This window comes from Cololabis saira, chromosome 18, assembly GCF_033807715.1.
Source record: "Cololabis saira isolate AMF1-May2022 chromosome 18, fColSai1.1, whole genome shotgun sequence".
NCBI classification, from domain to species: domain Eukaryota; kingdom Metazoa; phylum Chordata; class Actinopteri; order Beloniformes; family Belonidae; genus Cololabis; species Cololabis saira.
Window position 1 is genome coordinate 21,845,591 of NC_084604.1, and position 18,479 is coordinate 21,864,069.

Below are 18,479 nucleotides of genomic sequence, written 5' to 3' on the forward strand. Positions count from 1 at the left end.
AGACACTACATGCCCAAAACCCTTAAAATTATGATTTACGAATATAACAGTTAAGTAATCAGTGACACACACTGTTGGCTGTTTAGGACAAATAAACAAGAAAGGTAAGCACAATAAATGATTCCCTGTGCAGTATTTTTTGGAGAGCCTTTACCAATTTATGGCATGGTATGAGTTGCATATTGGCAAAAAATGATTGTAGCTCTACAAAAGGTAGAGAAAAACATTAGGTAGCATTTTTCAGCAGAACACCGGTCGCGCGGGGCCGCTGATTCCCCTTTAAGTGCTCACCTCGCCATGACGTCATGTACTCTGACAGCGGGGCAGGCTGCAGCGGGAGGAGGAGGAGGAGGAGAGGAATCAGGGAGCGGACGAGCCCCCGGTGGAGGATGATGCCAGGGTTAATGTCACCGGCTCACCGTCGCGCCCACACCCCCGCAGCATGATGCAGGCCGCCGCCGCAGCGCTGGCCCGCAGGAGCGGCCGCCTGACCGCCGGCTGCCAGGCGCTGCTGCTCGGCGTGTCGGCGCTGGTCATCGTGGCCGAGCGCAGCTCGCGTAAGTGGCATGCATGGCCGCACGCTAGCTTTACTGGTGCTGCACGCCAACATGAATGTTTGGATTGAAAAAAAAAACAGCCTGACAGAATGTTTGATTTCATTGTCATGCCCAGTCATGAAAGCGTGCGCTGGATGCTCGTTCAATAGCCCACACAGGTCAGGTCATTAAAGCCTGATTTATGGTTCCGCGTTAAATCGACGCAGGCTTATGCCGTAAGGTACGGCGTATCCTACGCCGTACGGTACGCGGCGACGCGCGCCGTACGTTGCGCGCCTTCGGCGTACGCTCTGCGTTGGTGTAACGCGGAACCATAAATCAGCCTTAACGCAATGAAAACGGAGGTGTTATTATACAGCCATTGCCAGTGAACTCCAACCTGGCTGGCGTTTGTACAAGAATACTGCAACGTGGACAGTTTTGCTAGGGGTCATCAATCGGGATCACAAAGCCAATAATCTTTGCAATAATGAACTGTTAAATATCAGTAGCCTGTCCTTGATTCCTGTATATAATGCTTAATACACAGTCACAAATATTAGAATATTATTAACACTGATACTGCTATTACTAGTACAGCAGTACTCAAATGAAGGCACATCTGGAGTCTGTGTTCATAACACTGCTGCACAGGGTTATCACCCCCTGGATAAGCGGATCTATGAGACAAGGTCAGGATGTCGGAGACACGACTAGATGAGCACAAAGTATGACTTTGTCTCCAGCAGACATATTATTCCCTGAAGATCAAATAAAACACTCTGATGCTGCTTGGACTAAACCCTTTTTGGATCCTTGACAAGACAGAACGTTAAGAGGTGCATTAGGTTCAGTTTACCCAATGATCACGTGCTTGACAGCTGTGTTAAAGCCCCAACTCCAATCTCATTAGGATAATTAAATCAAAATCATGTATGTGCTTTTTTGAACTTTTCTGAGACTCTGTTGTCCTCTGCTGTTGTCATTGTGTCCTCACACGTCGTTAACTGGCTGCAATGATTTGTGCATCCTTGCAAAGCATCGTAGTCCCGGCCCGGCCTTCCTGACACATTGTAACCTATTTTACATCTGAATTGTGAATACTCTCACCGACTTGCATCTGCATGTTGTCTGTGTGCACGTTAGTGATCTATTGTATAGGGTTTTACCTCTGGAATGAGGAGACGCAGTGGGCGGGCCTCACACTGGGTCTTTTTCTTCCGGGGACAGCGGTTCAGCTGCTGAGTGTGAAATGGTACTATGATGATGGTGATGACAGGCGATGCTACCTCTCTGTCATCCATATACTTCACTTGGGCATCTTCAAAAGGTAAGATCTTTGCCGCTTTGGATAGATTCACAGATTTGTAAATATTTTAAGATTTCATAAAGTAGACAGTGATTGGAAGTAAACACGACTACATTTGATGTCTTACTGTAGGTCTGTTAGGGAGGAAGAAAGCTGTTTCCACATCATTCTGTCTTTGTAACCTTAATAAGAAGGTTATGACTGCTCTGGTTTTTGCCTCTGTCTCCCTCTTCTGGCAGATTGTGGGACTGCATGAGGTCTGTGCTCCGTATGCAGGACTCAGTAGCTGAACTGGGATATGCTGTCATGCAGCAGGCAGATGTTGCTGCCCTTTGGCTGCTGGAGGCCCTCGTCCTCACGCTGCCTCAGAGCCTGCTGCAGGCGTATGTCGTGGTGTCAACTGATGTGGGCATCATGTCACCGGGTAAACTTGTGTTAATGTTAGTCGTTCTAAGCAATATTTGAACTGGAAATGAACTCTACTCTCAAATGCTTTGCCTCTGTTTTTACTCTCAGTGGGCTACTGCTGTGGCTTGTGCGTGCTGTCCATTTCCTGGGCGCTGGTGCTGTACAGCCGAGCGTGCTGCCTGATACGACCGGGCCATTTAGCCATGCCTCCAGCGGCCCTGCTGTGCCAGCTGGTGTGGAGGACGGGAATGCTGGGAGCTAGGGTGACTTGCCTCATGTTCTTTGCCAGAGTCTTCAACTGGTGGGTCTGTGGAGTGGCAGGTGAGCGCTGAAGGCAAAATTGGTGTGCTGGAATCAAAAAATGTCACAAATAGCAACAAAATATCCAAACAGAAACAGAGGACTGAGAGAGAGAGCGATGCAGATATTGTTTGTGATTTAATTCAGAATGTTTCTAAATCTAAGCCTCGTCTTTAAGGTAAATTAATGAGTTATGTAGTTGTGCTCAGAGTTAGGGCTGGGCGATATATCGAGATTTTAATATATATCGATATATTTTCAAACGCGATATGGTACGAGACAATATCGTTTATATCGATATATTATTATTTTTTTTTTTTCATGATTTTGATATAGCTTATTTTGTGACAAATTGACTTGAATGTTTTATTTGAGATTTGCACAAATGTTTTGTTATTTGCACAACTGTCAACCTCAGTGGAAAAGTCTGCCTGTTACTGTCTAAATTGTATTAATTGCACAGTGTATTTTAATTTAATGGTTATGCAGGAAAGGGATATTTGTTTTATTTTATTCAAGAAGTATTTTTATTTTATATATGCAGGCAGTTTATTTTTATTTCATTTGTTTTATACATTTTGATATTGTGCAGCCCTCTGTTAATAAAGGAACCTGTGTGACATTTGGCACGAGGCTAAAACTGACTGTTTTTTTAAGGGTTTGCCTCAGAAAAAAATGAAGCTAACAGAGATGCTATAATGCTTTGGGGGAAACCCCAATTATGTCACAGAAAAAATATCGATATATATCGAGTATCGCCATTCAGCTAGAAAATATCGAGATATGACTTTTGGTCCATATCGCCCAGCCCTGCTCAGAGTGTTGGAGTCGGTGCTCCTGGTCCAGCCTCCACTTGCTCCTCTGCTTCGGTTTGATGCTGTGTATATGGATACTCTATTGCACCTTGTAGTCTATTTTTGTATTGACCTCCAGGTTTTCACTGGCTCACGGCTTCCTTCTGGCTGGTATCACAGCAACCAGACATCTGCACCGGTCCCTGGTGTTGGCGTGCATTTAATGGCGTCCTGGGGCTCGTCCATGTCTTCCTCTTCCTCAACGTCAAGGATGGACCCTCGCGCTTTCGCATGGCTGGTTTCTATGCAGTAAGGCATTACTTCAACAAATAAAAAAAGTTATTGCCCCTCTATCTGTTTTTGTTTTCAGATTATAGTTTTGCGTTCCACGCACAGCTCGGTCTCATCGTCCCACACAGAGCAGCACGCACACAGACTTATATGCGTACATAAGCATGCAGTTTGCACCGTCATTCTCACCTCTGCGTCCTCAGCTCACAGTGACGTCAGGCTGTCTCCAGATGACTGATGATGTGACCTTCTGTCCTCTTTCAGTTCATGCTAGTGGAGAACATCACTCTGCTGCTGGCCGCCTCCGACTTCCTGAGCGAAGCATCATGGGACAACATGACCCTTCCCACCACTGCATTGTGTAGCTTTCTCTTCGGTGAGTCATTCTGTTCGCAGATTATTTTATTTACATTGAAGCAGAAACTTTGATTATTGTTAACAGTATTACTTTTCAGTTGGATGTGATTGACACGACTCCAGTAGGGGATTTTCAGAAATTAGAACCAGTCCTGACGAGAAGAAACGGAGCATCCCAAAGAGGAGAGGGCCAGACTGGCCACCTCCTTGGTGTCCATTCCACCTATTCTCTGGGGATACTAAAGTGTTTCCAGGCCAACTGAGCGATGTCATTTCTCCAAAGTATCTTCCTGGGTCTGCTGCGGGACCTCCTAGCGAAAGACCTCCTAAAGGAGGTATCTAGGGGGCCTCCTCACCAGATGCCTGAAGTCCTAGACACACATGGAGAAGAAAAAGGAAGGAGCACATATCCCTCGCCCTGATGTGGGCAAAGCATATGCATAGACTTAAATTTCTTAAAACAAATTTATAATAAGCTATCTCTATATATTTAAAATAAGAAAAGCAATAAGGTAAATTCAGATTATTTTTAATTGCACTTCCTTATTTGTATTTGATGCAAGAGTTTTGCTATTTGCTACTAGTGTACACTAAAAAACATGTTTCCCTGTCCCTGTGCTACCCAGGTGCCGCCTCTCTCATCCTGTATTATCGCTTCCTCCATCCCAAGTCCACAGAGATCTCCCAGGGTACAAGCCATCATCCCGTGGGGAGCACGTGCATAGAACAAGGGGAGTCCTCCTTCTCTCTCGGGGATAAGAGTCTGCGAGCCCCGGCCATTCCAAACCACGGTAGCTTCTCCCTCTCAGGCGTGGCCGGCTGTCTGCTGGAGCACCCGGGGCCTTGCGGAGTCCAGCCTAACAGTTCTTGTCCGTGCTACCACCACCACTGGCTCTTGATCCGCCTGGCCCTGAAAACGGGAGACGTCGGTAAAATCCACCGGGCGTACGGGGCTGGGGGAGCGACTGCAACGCTAGACATGGAACAGTACAACCAAGGGTTCAAGAGTAACGAGGGCATGACTATTACGGCCGGAGGCAGCTGCGAGGCCGTGTCCACCTCCGAGTCGCAGGGGAAGGGCCTGGCTCCCCTCTCGGACTGCAAAGAGGAGTTTCAAAGCATAAGTGACCCCACTTCCACTGATCACCCTGAAGACGAGGAGGATGAGAGTCTAGAGATGGAGAGCCCAATGGAGTCACCCGCATCAGATTTCAAGCGCAGCTCGCCTGAGGGTAAGTCTGTGTTTGGGGACAGTCCGGAGCCAAATTTCTTCCCTACAGAGTCAAGCTCAACCATATACTTCAGCGCTGATCCCCAGTCTCCCAGCAGCGCCAGTAACCCCCGTTTGGACCGGGACAGTGGCAGCCTGACGCAGCGGGGTCGCCTCTCCTCCATCCCTAGCGATCCGGCCCTCCACAGAGACGTGCGTGGACTCATGGGCCGGGTCGGACCGCGCTGCACATCCACTCCTAAACTGGACTCCGGGGTGTTTGACTCTCCCTCCAGCGTCCCCCATCTCACAGGTCCAAGGAGGCAGCTCATAATGTCCAGCAGAGATGACGACGATCATTTCTAGCTTCCTCATGACAGAATCAGGGAAACGGTTAACACAGTTTATCAACATCAACGGCTCACACCAGCTTTATCATCTGCTCAGTGTAGTGCACAATGATGGCAGCAATACCCCCTCCTTTATGTCAATGTGTATTCAACAGGATGTGGCCAAGTCAATGCAACAACTTTGGAATAATCTGAAGATTTCACAAACCATAAATCGTTTTCTAAATGTATTACCTTAACTTTTGGCACATAATGTTGCATCAAGCAGGGAATTCAAGAGCTAACTGGCCACACGGGCAGTTGCTATAACTCAGAGACACACTTTTTGGCAGCACTTAACTTAAGTCGTAGGAATTATATACTCTGGTTCTGCCAGACTAGAATCACTTATAAAGGAAGTACGATTTGTACTGATGAACTTAGCTAGATATCTCAGACAGCTCAAAGCGGGTGGTTAATTGTTTTACTGTGATAATTCCAGCTATATAACGAAAGAGAATTTGTTTCTGACATTTCTCATCTCTGTATCTTTAAACAGTGTATGCTGGATCTATTTGGCTTTTTAAAAGCACAAGTATCTTCTGTACTATATGTCTATTGCTGTGATTGCTGTGTTCTTTTTATTTATTTATTTCATTTGTTACTCTCATTTAAAAAGTAAAAACATATCCCTGCTCTCTGCTGACATTTATGAGCGGTATTTTTGTGAATGATTTTAAGTGGCATGGTATTGAGCAGGGCGGATGTGTGATTCTGGGAGAACTGTGTTTGAGGTTTTAACTTTCTTTACATGTTGATCATGTAATTGCTGAAGTATTTTTGAAATGAACACTATGTTTGAAAAGAATATGTCTGCTGGGAGACGACATGAAAAGATATTTGTGGTGATTTTTCTTTATTTTCATGTGCTCCCGGTTGCAAATTTTAAAGGATAAAACTTGAACTTTGCTGTCCTGAAACAGGGATGAAATCACTTACAACACAGTGAAATGATGCCGGGTGTTCTCTTGTGGCCAGTTGACTGCCTACTGTATATGATTTTGAGCTGTGACGTGCAAGGCCACTGGTGGCTTTAAATCAGCAATAAACAGGAGCCTGGAATTACGTGTACTGAAGAAAGTGTTTTTTTCCCCTTCATATAAGGTAAAATATTATTTTTTTTCTTCACAGCTGATGCCTTTAAACATTTAAAACTTCTTTGTCATCCTTGGGCTAAAATAGTCTTAAAACATACCAAACCATTTTGTTTGCAATGATGCCTGCAACATAACCTGAAAATATCGTCTCCTCCATTTACCTTTTTTTTTTTTTACGTTTTTAATAAAAAGGTCGTAAGGGGTGCATCAGTGCTATGTCATAGTTGTTGCATTTTTAGTTTTAAAATTCTCCACACATCCTCTGCTGACAGGTCAAGACAACGCACATGCCAGTCCATTACTCGCACCCTCTTTTTACTCAGTCATGCCTTTGTCACGTGTGCAGATGGTGGTTTTGTATCATGTTGTCATCCTTAAAATAGATGTCGTCATGGAGGCAGGGGATGATACGACCCCATACCATCACAGACTGGGTTTTGGACTTGATAACAGTCTGGGTTGCCCTTTTTGTCTTTGGTCCAAGCACACGGTACCCAGCTCTTCAAAAAAAGATCTGGAATACAAATGTATCTGACCAGAACACGTGTATACTGTGTGACGGCCGTCCCTGTTTCTCTGAGCCCAACTTTACCTCTGGATGGTTTCAGCATGAGGCCTTTTTTTTGCACAGTAACAATTTAAGTGGCATTTGCTTCGTATTGTAATGTTTGGGAAAGATTTCCCAAGATAATCCTCTGCCCACGTGGTTATATTAGGTATTAACCAATAATGGACCTTCATGTTGTGGCCTAAATCCCAGGTACGTGTAGACCTGAAACTGCTCTAGATTATTTCATTATATCCTGCACTGTGAGGAAAAATATGTAAACTCTTTTCAGTCTTCCGGGATCATTATTTTCTAAACATTTTAAATGATTTTCCTTACATATTTGTTTGAGATCCTCAGTGGAAATCTTCTACACAATTTTGCTTCTCAGATAATCAGACTTCCAGGGATACCACTTTTGTGTCAAGTCATCATTATAATCAGCTATTTGAAATAAGATATTTATTCATTTATTTACCTTTTTTTTTTTTACTTTACTTTCACTGAAATTCCCCTGTGCCACCTTTTTGGATTGTGTTGCAGGCTTGAAATGCTAAAACTGATGTTTTGAAACAAATGTAATGAAGTTGAGAAGAAAAAAGATTAAATATCTTCAGTTCAAGCTGTCTGCAAGGAAATATGTACGTTTTGTTTATATATATATATATATATATATATATATATATATATATATATATATATATATATATATATATATATATATATATATATATATATATTTTCCATTTCATAGCAACTTTTTCCAGAGTAAAACACTGTTTCACTTCAAGTAAAAGTCATGTAGTGAATGTGCTTCTTAAGACACCGTACTTTGATATAATTAGAAAACCAGAACAGCGTCCAGAACTGATGAATACTTTAAAAAGAAAACGTTTAAAGGTTAAACATGTTGGTCTAAGAAAAATGATCCTCTGCCATTTCAACACTTGAAGCTTTAAAATTGTTGGTATATAAACACGGAAATAATCATATTTCTATCAATCAAGCATCCCTTTTCTACTTCTAAAAGTAATTGAATATATGGTAATGGATTTCAAAATGTATTTCTTTTTGCAACGTGTACCTTGTAATTTTATTTTCAAACGTTTGAAATAAAATTATGGAATATAAAAACTGAAAATATCAAAGCTATATGAGTACCTTAGTAAGTGCAGGACTTGTGTGAAAGCGTTTAATTACCTTCCACTACTACTTTACCTTATTTTGTTAACGGCGTCAAAGAAGGTATTTATGGCACTGGCCCTTTAAGAAAATGCGCATGCGCACATCAGCGGGAAAGTTAACTCCTGAACTTCGTAGACAGAAATTTTCAGATTTATAAAATCACAGAGAAAACCCCTGAGATAACATGGCATTTCGCCGGAGAAACAAAAGTTACCCTTTTTTCAGCCAAGAATTCTTAATTCAAAACCATGCCGACATTGTCTTCACTCTGGTGATTTTTATTTTGATTGGATTAATGTTTGAGGTGAGATGAACTCACATTCTTCTTTTCTTCCATCGTCTCAGCTGTTTTAAGACTGCAGTCTGTTACTCTTTCACCACTGATGTAACTTGAATTCCTGTCCGGCCGAATCGCCCTCCGATGTGTAACAATGTTTGCATGTTTGATTGTTTTAGAGAACTTTTACCGTACAGCTTCGAGGATATGTTGAGATCTTGCTGCAAGTTTTTGCAAGTTTTGTGAACAATGATCGTTTATCTGTTCACAGTGTGGAGACAGATGGTGCTTATAACAACAACTAATAGAACAACTTTTACGTGTGTTGCATTATGTTAAAACATTTGGCGCCTTGCTCTTAAAAATGTTTTCATTTCTTTATCTAAACATATTAAATATTATTTTATTGACATAAACGCGTGGGAGACTAAAAAACAAAAAAGTTAAACTAAGATTTATGTTCTACCTCTTTCACGTTAACTTTCCAGCGAAACCTCTGCTAATACGTTTTAATTCCAAAGTTTGTCAAAAACTGCAGAGAACCAAATTTTTACAGGAAAAAAAAGCGTTTTCCGCCTTCAACTTAAAGGCGCCACCGTTTTTTTTAATGCAAGTTAAACCCGGTCAAACACACGTCCACGTTAGAAGCTTTAATTTTGAAAACACCCAGCGGAAGTTGCTCGACCCTTTTCCTGGCTAACTTGACGCTATTAGTTGACTGCCACGTCTCAATCTTTTCGCCAATGCTTCTGGCCACTTTGGCTTTCAGCTGTTCATAACCACCGCTTTGACCTGAAATGACTTCACGACTGACGATCACAAACTGCATTAATTACAGGTTTTATTAACTAATCGTTTCTCCCATATGTGTTAAAAGTGTCCCGGGCTGCTGCCTGGTCATTTAAAGTTTCAGAGCCCTGGCTGCAGTCACACAGCTGCTGTGGTGGAAATAAGAAGGGGATTTCCTTCACTTTTTTCTGGTTTCGGAAAAAAAGGGAACAAGAGTGCTTTAGATATAAATTTGAATTTTTTTTTTTAATATCTTTTTATTTCACAATAATTTTCACAATTCACATTTTCACATGCATGATTTCTATTATACCCACATTCCTACCCTCCCCATAATTACCCTAGGGAAAAAAAAAAACAAAAAAAACATACATTAAGGGAGAACAAAATTAAATAAATATTAAAAAAAAAATATATATATATAATGGCAGCAACAGCGATATCAAACTATATATATATATATATATATATATATATATATATATATATATATATATATATATATATATATATATATATATATCTCCATACATACAAACATACATACATATAAGGCACAAGTTCGAAAATAAAGATACTCATTAGTCCCCTTTGGAAAAATTATCCAGTTTTGAGAATAATGGGAACCAAAATTCTTGAAAAATATGAGCACGGTTGTATTTTTCTAAAGTTAATTTTTCCAATGGTAAAAAAACTGAAATTTGATCCAAAAAAAACTTGAAAGTTGGAGGGGAATCATCTTTCCAAAGTAAAAGTATGCATTTCTTAGCGAAGTATGTGATCATAATTAATATCCTGCTTTTTTTCCGGTCTAACTGAAGATCCAGTGTGTCATTTAATAAATACAAATTGGAGCTTAAATCAAAATTAATTTCTAATACTGATTGTTTGAAGGAATGAATTGATTTCCAGAAACTTATTAAAAGATCACATTCCCAAAACATATGTACAAATGTTCCATCGATTCTTTTACATCTTGGACATTTTGAAGAGATATCCTTTGAAATTTTGTGCATTTTAATTGGAGTTAAATACAGTTTGTGAATACATTTAAAATTAGCCTCTTTAATTTTATTACTAGTAAAAGAAAAATGTAAAATTTCATACATTTGAATTTGAGATTTTTAGTGACACGTATCTGCGTCGGTGCATAAAAGCAGCACTGTTGACTTGTTGCACGCATGTATTACTAGTATTATTAGTATTATTTCACTATCTGTACAACCACGTGCAGATAGGCTTGATTGACCAAGTTTTTTTTCGCAATAATTTGGTTACCTGAAAGCAATTTGAATGGCGTTTCAGTTTGATTTCCTCGGTTGTTGCTGCTTTCAAGTCATCTTGTCACGACAGGACACAAGAAAACAGTCCCCTGGGCGCTGATGTGCAGGAATCCTCCCTCAGCACTAACATGACATGACGAGCATTTTACTCACAGACCCAAGGAGATGCAATAGCACAGCAAAACCTATTATGTGCTGTGATTTTTATTTTATTCATGATGTCTTCACTGTCCTTTTTGTGTGTCCTTGCTCTTGCTTTTCTTTTTATTATTTTGTAACTATTTTCCTTTTTTTTTGGCTACCCTTTGAAACCATTTCCCATGTATTTAGCATCATTTTTTCTTTTTGCAATTTGATTTTTTCACTAAACATGGTATGTTTTTATTGCTTCATATTTTTTTTTGTCATAAGTGCTTTTACTTGCATTCACAATATATTTGAATTACTATTTTTCACTGATTCTGCCACTTTACACGTTTTCTCCCTTTTTTTTACTTGAGTGCATTTTTAGTCTTTTGTTGTGTGCCTTTCTGGGTTGCTGTTTCACATCTTTTGTAAGTAATTTTGTATCTCTTTGTTTTCTTACTCTTTTGATTGGCTGGCCTACATGAAGTGATCCAAAGAATTAGACACCTTTTGTAACTAAAGCTATTTAAAAAAAAAAAAAAAAAAAAAAAAATCTGTTCTTAAGGAGGAGAGGAGAGTGAGTTCACCCTTACTAAAAGCCAATCAAAAGCCAATCAAATGCAAATTATTTATTGATCATTAAGTATGAGCATCTCCCTTTTACAGCAGACGTTTCAGCGGTTTGCTGCTCTGGATCTTTTAGTTCTGTGTGAATACAGTGCCAAGAAGGAAAGACATAAGCATTGAGGAGTAACTGTTGCTAGAATGGGTTGTATTGCATAGTCGTTCATAAAAGAACATGGCAGCACAGCTTTGGTTTGTAAAGTTGCATCCAAACAAACCACAACATTTCTTGAAAGATGAAACCAAAGTAGAGCTGTTTGGCCAAATGCATAATGCCACGTTTGTCAAAAACCAAACATACCATATTACAATAAACTCCTGACACCAGTTGTTTAGCATAGTCAGTGGGGTGATTTGGGTTTGCTTTGCAATAAAAGCACCTTGCTGTCATAGAGCATGAACTTATTTATATTCTGAAGTATTCCAGAGTCAAATGTGAGGTAATTCGTCTGAAAGCTTAAACGTAGCTGAACTTGGGTCATGGAAGAGGACAAAGATCCCAAGGACACCAGCCAACCTGCAAGAGCATGACCGGAAAAATAGAATTAAAGTGATAAAATTGAGGTCAGGATTTTAACAATTTGTCCGCAAAAGAATTTTCATAAACCTCGAAGAACTTGAGCAGCGTCATATTGAAGAATGTGCTCCAATTCCTCTACGATGATGAGCAACAGATAACGTTAATCAGAAAATGCTAACTTCAAGGGGATTGGTGCTACAAGTGGTTTATCCAGACTTATTTTAATATTTACTTATTTTTACATACCACCTCCTCATTTTGGCTTACTTTTTGTCAAATAAATAATGCCACATGTCAGGTTCTTGTTCAGATGATGATGTACTTACTCAATTTTTGGACCTGGCAAGGACCAGATCTAATCAAAATCTTTTTTAGATGAAAATAAATGAAGTGGAAAATTTCTGCCATTGGTCAATTTACTGTTACTCCTGAAATGCAACCCATGATTGACATTAAAAGTTAAATCTCGAGTTTTGAAGCAGTGAAACGTCAGAAATGGTGAAGTTATATATATATATATATATATATATATATAAAGAAAAATTTGAAAACATCTGTTACAGCATCCCTTTTATAAAGTTTTTTTTTTCTTTCAAAGCAGCATTTTAAAATATTTCAGTTTCTTTTTACAGTCCTTCCACCACCCTGATACCATTTTGAACGCACTCCTATATTTTAATCTTGTAATGATATTTAGAGGACCAGCTTGTTGAAGTTGCTTTCAGTTGGATTCACTCAATTGTGGTTTTCCCAATTAATTTCAGGCAACAGCAAAGACGGCCATACTGTTCATTCAGCCTCAGTACAACGTCACCACATTATCACCAGGTACGAGGAGCCAGATATCATTTAAATACTCATTTACTTATGTTCCTGATGTTAATCCACAGCTGCCCGCATTTTACAGTTGACCCAGTTTCACTTCTACTCTTGTGGCTGCTGCATATTACATCATTGCATTAATGTCACAGGGCTATAAGAACATCCCGGATGCTTTAACACACCTGATCACAGTTGGTGTTTGGTGTTTCCCCTCCTTTGTGTGCTTAGAGGGAGAGGTGTCGACGTATCACTATGGATGGAAGGACTCCGCCACCATCCTCTTCTATTTCTTCATCGCCATCATCCTCCATGCGGTGGTGCAGGAGTATCTTCTCGATGTAAGAAACTTATCTTTCTGGCACAGTGCGTCAGTAAGTTTATTGCAGGTTCAGAGTCTTCTGCTGTTTGTACTGTTTATTTGGAGCAGACAACGAGACGAAAAATACCGTAAATGAAATGCTTTTTTGATGACGGTTTCTAAAAGTTCAGCACTAGTTGTGTGTTCTTACTAACTGCTGATGTAATACTACTTGTACAAAATCTTACAGTAAGTTTGCTATTGAAGTAGTACCGAAAATACATTTTGTGCACTGAAACCAGGATGTGAGCCGTTTCACTTCATGGACTTTATATTCAAATACGCTGAGTGGAATGCTTGGAGTCGAACCACACAAAAGGAAGGAAAAAAAAAAAAGATTAAAAGCCTAATTCTGAAAAAGTGCAGACACTGTTTATGTGGACAGAAGAGAGGCTGCACAGTTGTTTAGAAATACACCAGCAAGCAAAACGGTCTTATTTTAGCACCATCACCGTGCACCATCACTGTGCTTAAGTGTCTTAAAGGGAATATATCTTTAGAGGGTTTTCAGCTGCCGCCATAAATAGTATCTGCTGTCTTTCCTTGTCCCACTTCGTCGTTCCAGTGTCACTTCCTTGTGCCTGGCAGTGACGCAGTCCACCCGTCAGTCGCCTAATATGACAAGAATCCAGCAGCTCTCACATAACCTGCTTTTATTTCTTTATTTATTTTGTTCTTACTGCAGAAAGTGAACCGACGTCTTCACCTTTCCAAGAGCAAGAACACCAAGTTTAATGAGTCGGGCCAGATGTGTGTTTTTCACTTGGTGTCCAGTGTGTGGAGTTTCTACATTGTCATTTCAGTGAGTGAGAGCTTATCGGGTCCAAGTGGCCGTCGCCTTGTCCAGGACATCGTGCACATGCAGCACTAACGCTTTGAATTGTTGTCTTCTTTAAATTGTTTACACAGGAGGGATATCTCCTGCATCCCAGCAGCCTCTGGGAGAACTATCCTCATGCACATCTCAGGTATATGCGTAATTAACACTTTTTTTTTTCTTTTTTTTTTTGATAAATCTGAAAATAGTGCCGGTCCAGAGCTCAGATACATGAGGACGAGCCTGTTGGGAAGGGCATCTGATGTAAAACCTATAACAGATCAATATGAAGACTGTGATGATCTGCTGGATACAGCCAAAAGAAGTTTTCTTCATTACTTATTTGTTCAGTTCAGCACCATACTTCAAAAGTGAGCAAAAACAAGCCTGATACAGTAGAATGCAGTCAGATTTGAGCATTTTTGCTTAGACAACACATTTCCAAATAAAGTATCCGATCAAAAAACGTAGAAAGATTTAATTTATTTATTCTGGTTACAATTAAAGAAATGAGAAGTGAGTGCTGTGGGCAAGCCTTCCTATGTTGATAGATTCAGACAAAATTCCTTTGTTAACAAACCAGAAGTACCAATGGCTTTTAATGGAAGGCATTTAGTCACAAGGGTTTTCTGCCGGTTACTTTTCTGTTTTTAAATGTTGTAGAAAGTAACGCCCCGGCTGGTTTCATTGTGTTTGAGCAGCTGCAGGCGAACGGCGGGCAACGAGGCAGTACATATTACCATATTCATAGCTTAAAGCACACTACGTGAGGAAAAGGTGTAGGGTTATGTCAAGGCAACTTTACGTCACGAAGGGATTATTTTCGTGGAGAGTTCTCTGTGCATAATTCAGTTTTAGAGCTTGAATCAGTGCCAGCAGTAGCGCCTCAAATGTCAAAAGCACAGACAATTTCTTGTTAATATAGTCATATGTGTCAGTTGCTGGAAATGCCAAAGCAGTTTACAGGCAATCAAAGGCAGATGCTATTTCCACCAAGGAGTGAGTTGCCACAGAGCTTTTTAAGCATGTGGTGGAGTCTCCAGTGTGACTGTTTGCTCTCAAGAATGGTCCAAGTTTAACACGTGGTTTTGGTAGAGAAAAAATAATGGGGCAGTATGATGGTGGGTGTTGACATCTATCCATCTTTAGATGGATAATAAGTCATTAGTTGTTTTTTGTTCCCTTTTCTTTTATAAACCCTTTTCTCCGGGGAAAAAAATCCCCCGTTTGACCTTTACAGCCACATTTGGACTAGGTGATGCTATCTCTTTCGACTTTCTTGAACCCTTTCTGCCAGTGAGCCTGGAAGGCAAACAACCCCTCAATACATGTTTGCGTCATTTGTTGCTTGTACGCATTCTCTTTGTGCGTGTGCGTGTGTAACTTCCTGTCCATACACCATAAAAGCACAGCCAGAACCAGTACTTCTTTAAAAGTTATTTGCAGCGCTCACACTGATTACACTTGACTATATATGTAAATGAAGTTCCCTCTTAGAGCAGAGAAAACTATGTAACACAGATTAACACTTTGCTTGGGCAGCCGGATAATGTTGCTAAACCAACAGGTTTCCATTTTTTAACATACTGAGAAGCAGGAAGAAGGAAAATATCACTATTCCAGTGATATTGGTGCAAACTTGTTAATTGTTACTCTTTCTTTTGCTTTCATCATGTGTGTGGATTTGTGTTCCAGGTTTCAGGTGAAGTTTTTCTACCTCACACAGATGGCCTATTGGCTTCATGCCTTGCCGGAGCTCTACTTCCAGAAAGTACGCAAGGTCAGTAAGGAGGCCCTGGGAACTGGAGGAGTTTAGGAGTAGATAAGCTCTCCTTTTTTTTTATTTCTGCCTTCCGGGGTCTTGTATAAATTCTGCATTTGCATTTATCAGAGTGGGAAAGAACAAAGTCTTCACTATTCGAGTATGCAGTGCTTTTCATAACAAAAACTGTTTGTCTCTCAGGAGGAGATTCCTCGACAGCTCCAGTACATCTGCCTCTATCTGCTGCACATTTCTGCAGCATATTTGTTAAAGTAAGCACCTAGAAGGAGGACCTTTTGATAACTTGCCTATACATTCAAAGCATTGTGCAAAAATGTGCTTGGCTGGAGATAAGAGAAATTGAAAAGATAAACTCGACAATCTTTGAGTCGGTTCACGGTCTTCAGATTTTCCACAGCAGCAGATTTTTCATTTGCTTCACTTCACGTTATAGTTATATTTAATACTGTAGCTTTTTCCTTCTTTTGTTTCCTAATCTGTCATATCATTCCTTTTTCTCTTGTGTAGTTTGAGTCGTGTGGGTCTGGTACTCCTCTTCCTCCAGTATGTGTCAGAGCTTGGCTTCCACATTGCCAGACTCTTGTACTTTACTGATGAGAGCCATCAGAAAATGTAAGTACTCCCTCACCCCTTTAAAAAGCTAAATGCATATTTATAGTTTCACAGAATAGCAAAAATTGTATCCAGGATGAATGCCTGTAATATTGTGAGCTTATGAGGTGAAGAGTCCTGGGATGACATGCTGTGCTGCTGGTCTGTGTCAGGTTTGATCTGTGGGCGGTTAGCTTTGTGTTTACACGGATGGCTACACTGACCCTGATGTTCCTCTCTGTGGGGTTTGGTTTGGCTCGTGCTGAGAATCAGGGGCTGGACTTGGAGATGGGAAACTTCAACACTGTACTGATAAGGTGAGGCCCAAGCCCGGTCATTCCCTGGTGAGAAAACTAGACGAGCAATGTCCAACATCTTTTGGGTAATGATTCATTTTATTTTTTAGCACTGCCATTACAGTTAACAGTGACTTTAATAGCTCCTAATTACACTCGGTGCCCATGTTGCTCCTTTTACCGTGTCACAATGTGATTTACAGGGGACTCGGCCAAGAATGACTTTCAGTTCTGGTTTTACAGGAAAGGATGCATTTCAAAATAAAAGCATACAAAGCAATTTAGCCGGACTTAAAATTGACTAATATAATGGGATTTTAGAAAGATTATCACCATATTTCCAAATGTATGTCATACTGGTCAATACATCCTATAATTTCTTAATCTGATAGCTGCATATTTATTATGTTCAATGATTTGATTCTTCATTTCAGTGTATGTTTGTGCCAAGTGCTCAATAATTGTGGAAGATTGCTAATTAAAAATTGCATCCCAGCCAGAATCAGAGCAACATAAACTTTTAAAATGGTCAGAGTGTCTTTCAGACTCAGTATAAACAAGCAAGGTTATAAAGGGGATTTCATTAATGTGGAACATGTCGGACCCATTTTCCAAAACAAACAGTTGCACTTATCTTCTCGCCTTGGGCCTTTTCAGGATGACTGTTCTACTGCTGGTGTGCTTGACTCAGTCTTGGCTGCTCTGGAAGTTTATCCGCTTCCAGCTGAGACGCTGGAGAGAGTTCAGACACGAACAGGCGGTTCGCAAGAAGGCTACCACAAAACAACCCATACGGCCACTCAAGAGGGACTCACGTGAGTTGAAACAGCCACTCGGAGGAAACATAAATCACCTGATGGAATCTGCTCATTAGTTTAGTCTAGTTTGGTCTTGCTTTCGCTGACATGTTACATTAAGATTTCTTTTTCTCTCCCGGCTAGTTGGTCACCACGAAAACGGAGTTCTGAAAGCAGAGAATGGACTCTCTCCCCGGACGAAGAAACTCAAATCCCCTTAAGACGGCGTGCTGACGAGTGTGAAAAGTGGCTTTAGCCCTGGCTAAGGTTCCTCATCAGCTCAACGGTGAAGCTGGCAGCCCATGGCCACCTTGCTTCTGGCTGAAAATGTCCTCCGATGTTACAGGGACTCAGTTGCAACAGACCTACCCTTGAATGCTGGAAAAAAAAACAAAAAAAACAAGGAAATTCTTTTGAGCCCAACAGACATTTACTCTTCTCATTGTATCAGTATTTTTTTTTTTTTGTGCTTTTCTTTAAACATTCACGCAGCATGCAGTCCCATCCTAAGGCACCCCACTGTCTGCAGAGTGATTTGGGAAAAAAAAAAGAAGTAAATTGAGCACAGGGTGCTGCACATGTTCATGGTTGTGTCCATATTGATGCATATCCTCAGATGTTAAGTACTGTACTGGTTGTAGTGCTGCAGCTCTCTGCATTGAGCCGGCTTTGCTTGTTTTTCCATTCTGGTACACAGGAGCAGAAAAGTGTTACTGATCAACCGGTGTGATGTGAGCTCTCTGGCTAAAATCATGCATTTGTCACTGGTCGCAGATTTACATTAAGTATGCATGTTGGATATTACTGCATGCCGTTATTTTTTTTTCTTTTTATTGATATCTTTATTAAATAATGGCAATGTTCTGCAAAAAATCATGGATGTATCTGATGTAACTGGTTTTTCTACTTGTTTCTGACAAAAAGGGGGGGGAAATTATATCAATTATTGGAAACAACAGCATTCATGCCATTT

The 18,479-nt window shown here is 40.5% G+C and overlaps 2 protein-coding genes across 2 annotated transcripts; both read left to right on the plus strand.

Moving 5' to 3' along the window:
- Positions 1-332: 332 nt before the first annotated feature.
- On the plus strand, positions 333-5,872 carry xkr5a (XK related 5a). Its single transcript, XM_061746657.1, has 7 exons — positions 333-557; positions 1,683-1,866; positions 2,085-2,269; positions 2,362-2,574; positions 3,487-3,656; positions 3,903-4,014; positions 4,622-5,872. The coding sequence occupies exons 1-7, from the start codon at positions 443-445 to the stop codon at positions 5,569-5,571; spliced, it is 1,929 nt and encodes a 642-aa protein (XP_061602641.1). The 5' UTR covers positions 333-442; the 3' UTR covers positions 5,572-5,872.
- Positions 5,873-8,532: 2,660 nt separating this feature from the next.
- Positions 8,533-18,462, plus strand: tram2 (translocation associated membrane protein 2). Its single transcript, XM_061706943.1, has 11 exons — positions 8,533-8,727; positions 12,807-12,870; positions 13,093-13,202; positions 13,908-14,024; positions 14,132-14,190; positions 15,735-15,819; positions 16,003-16,073; positions 16,330-16,434; positions 16,587-16,730; positions 17,367-17,524; positions 17,651-18,462. Exons 1-11 carry the CDS (start codon positions 8,608-8,610, stop codon positions 17,725-17,727), a joined length of 1,110 nt encoding a protein of 369 aa, XP_061562927.1. The 5' UTR covers positions 8,533-8,607; the 3' UTR covers positions 17,728-18,462.
- Positions 18,463-18,479: the final 17 nt, after the last annotated feature.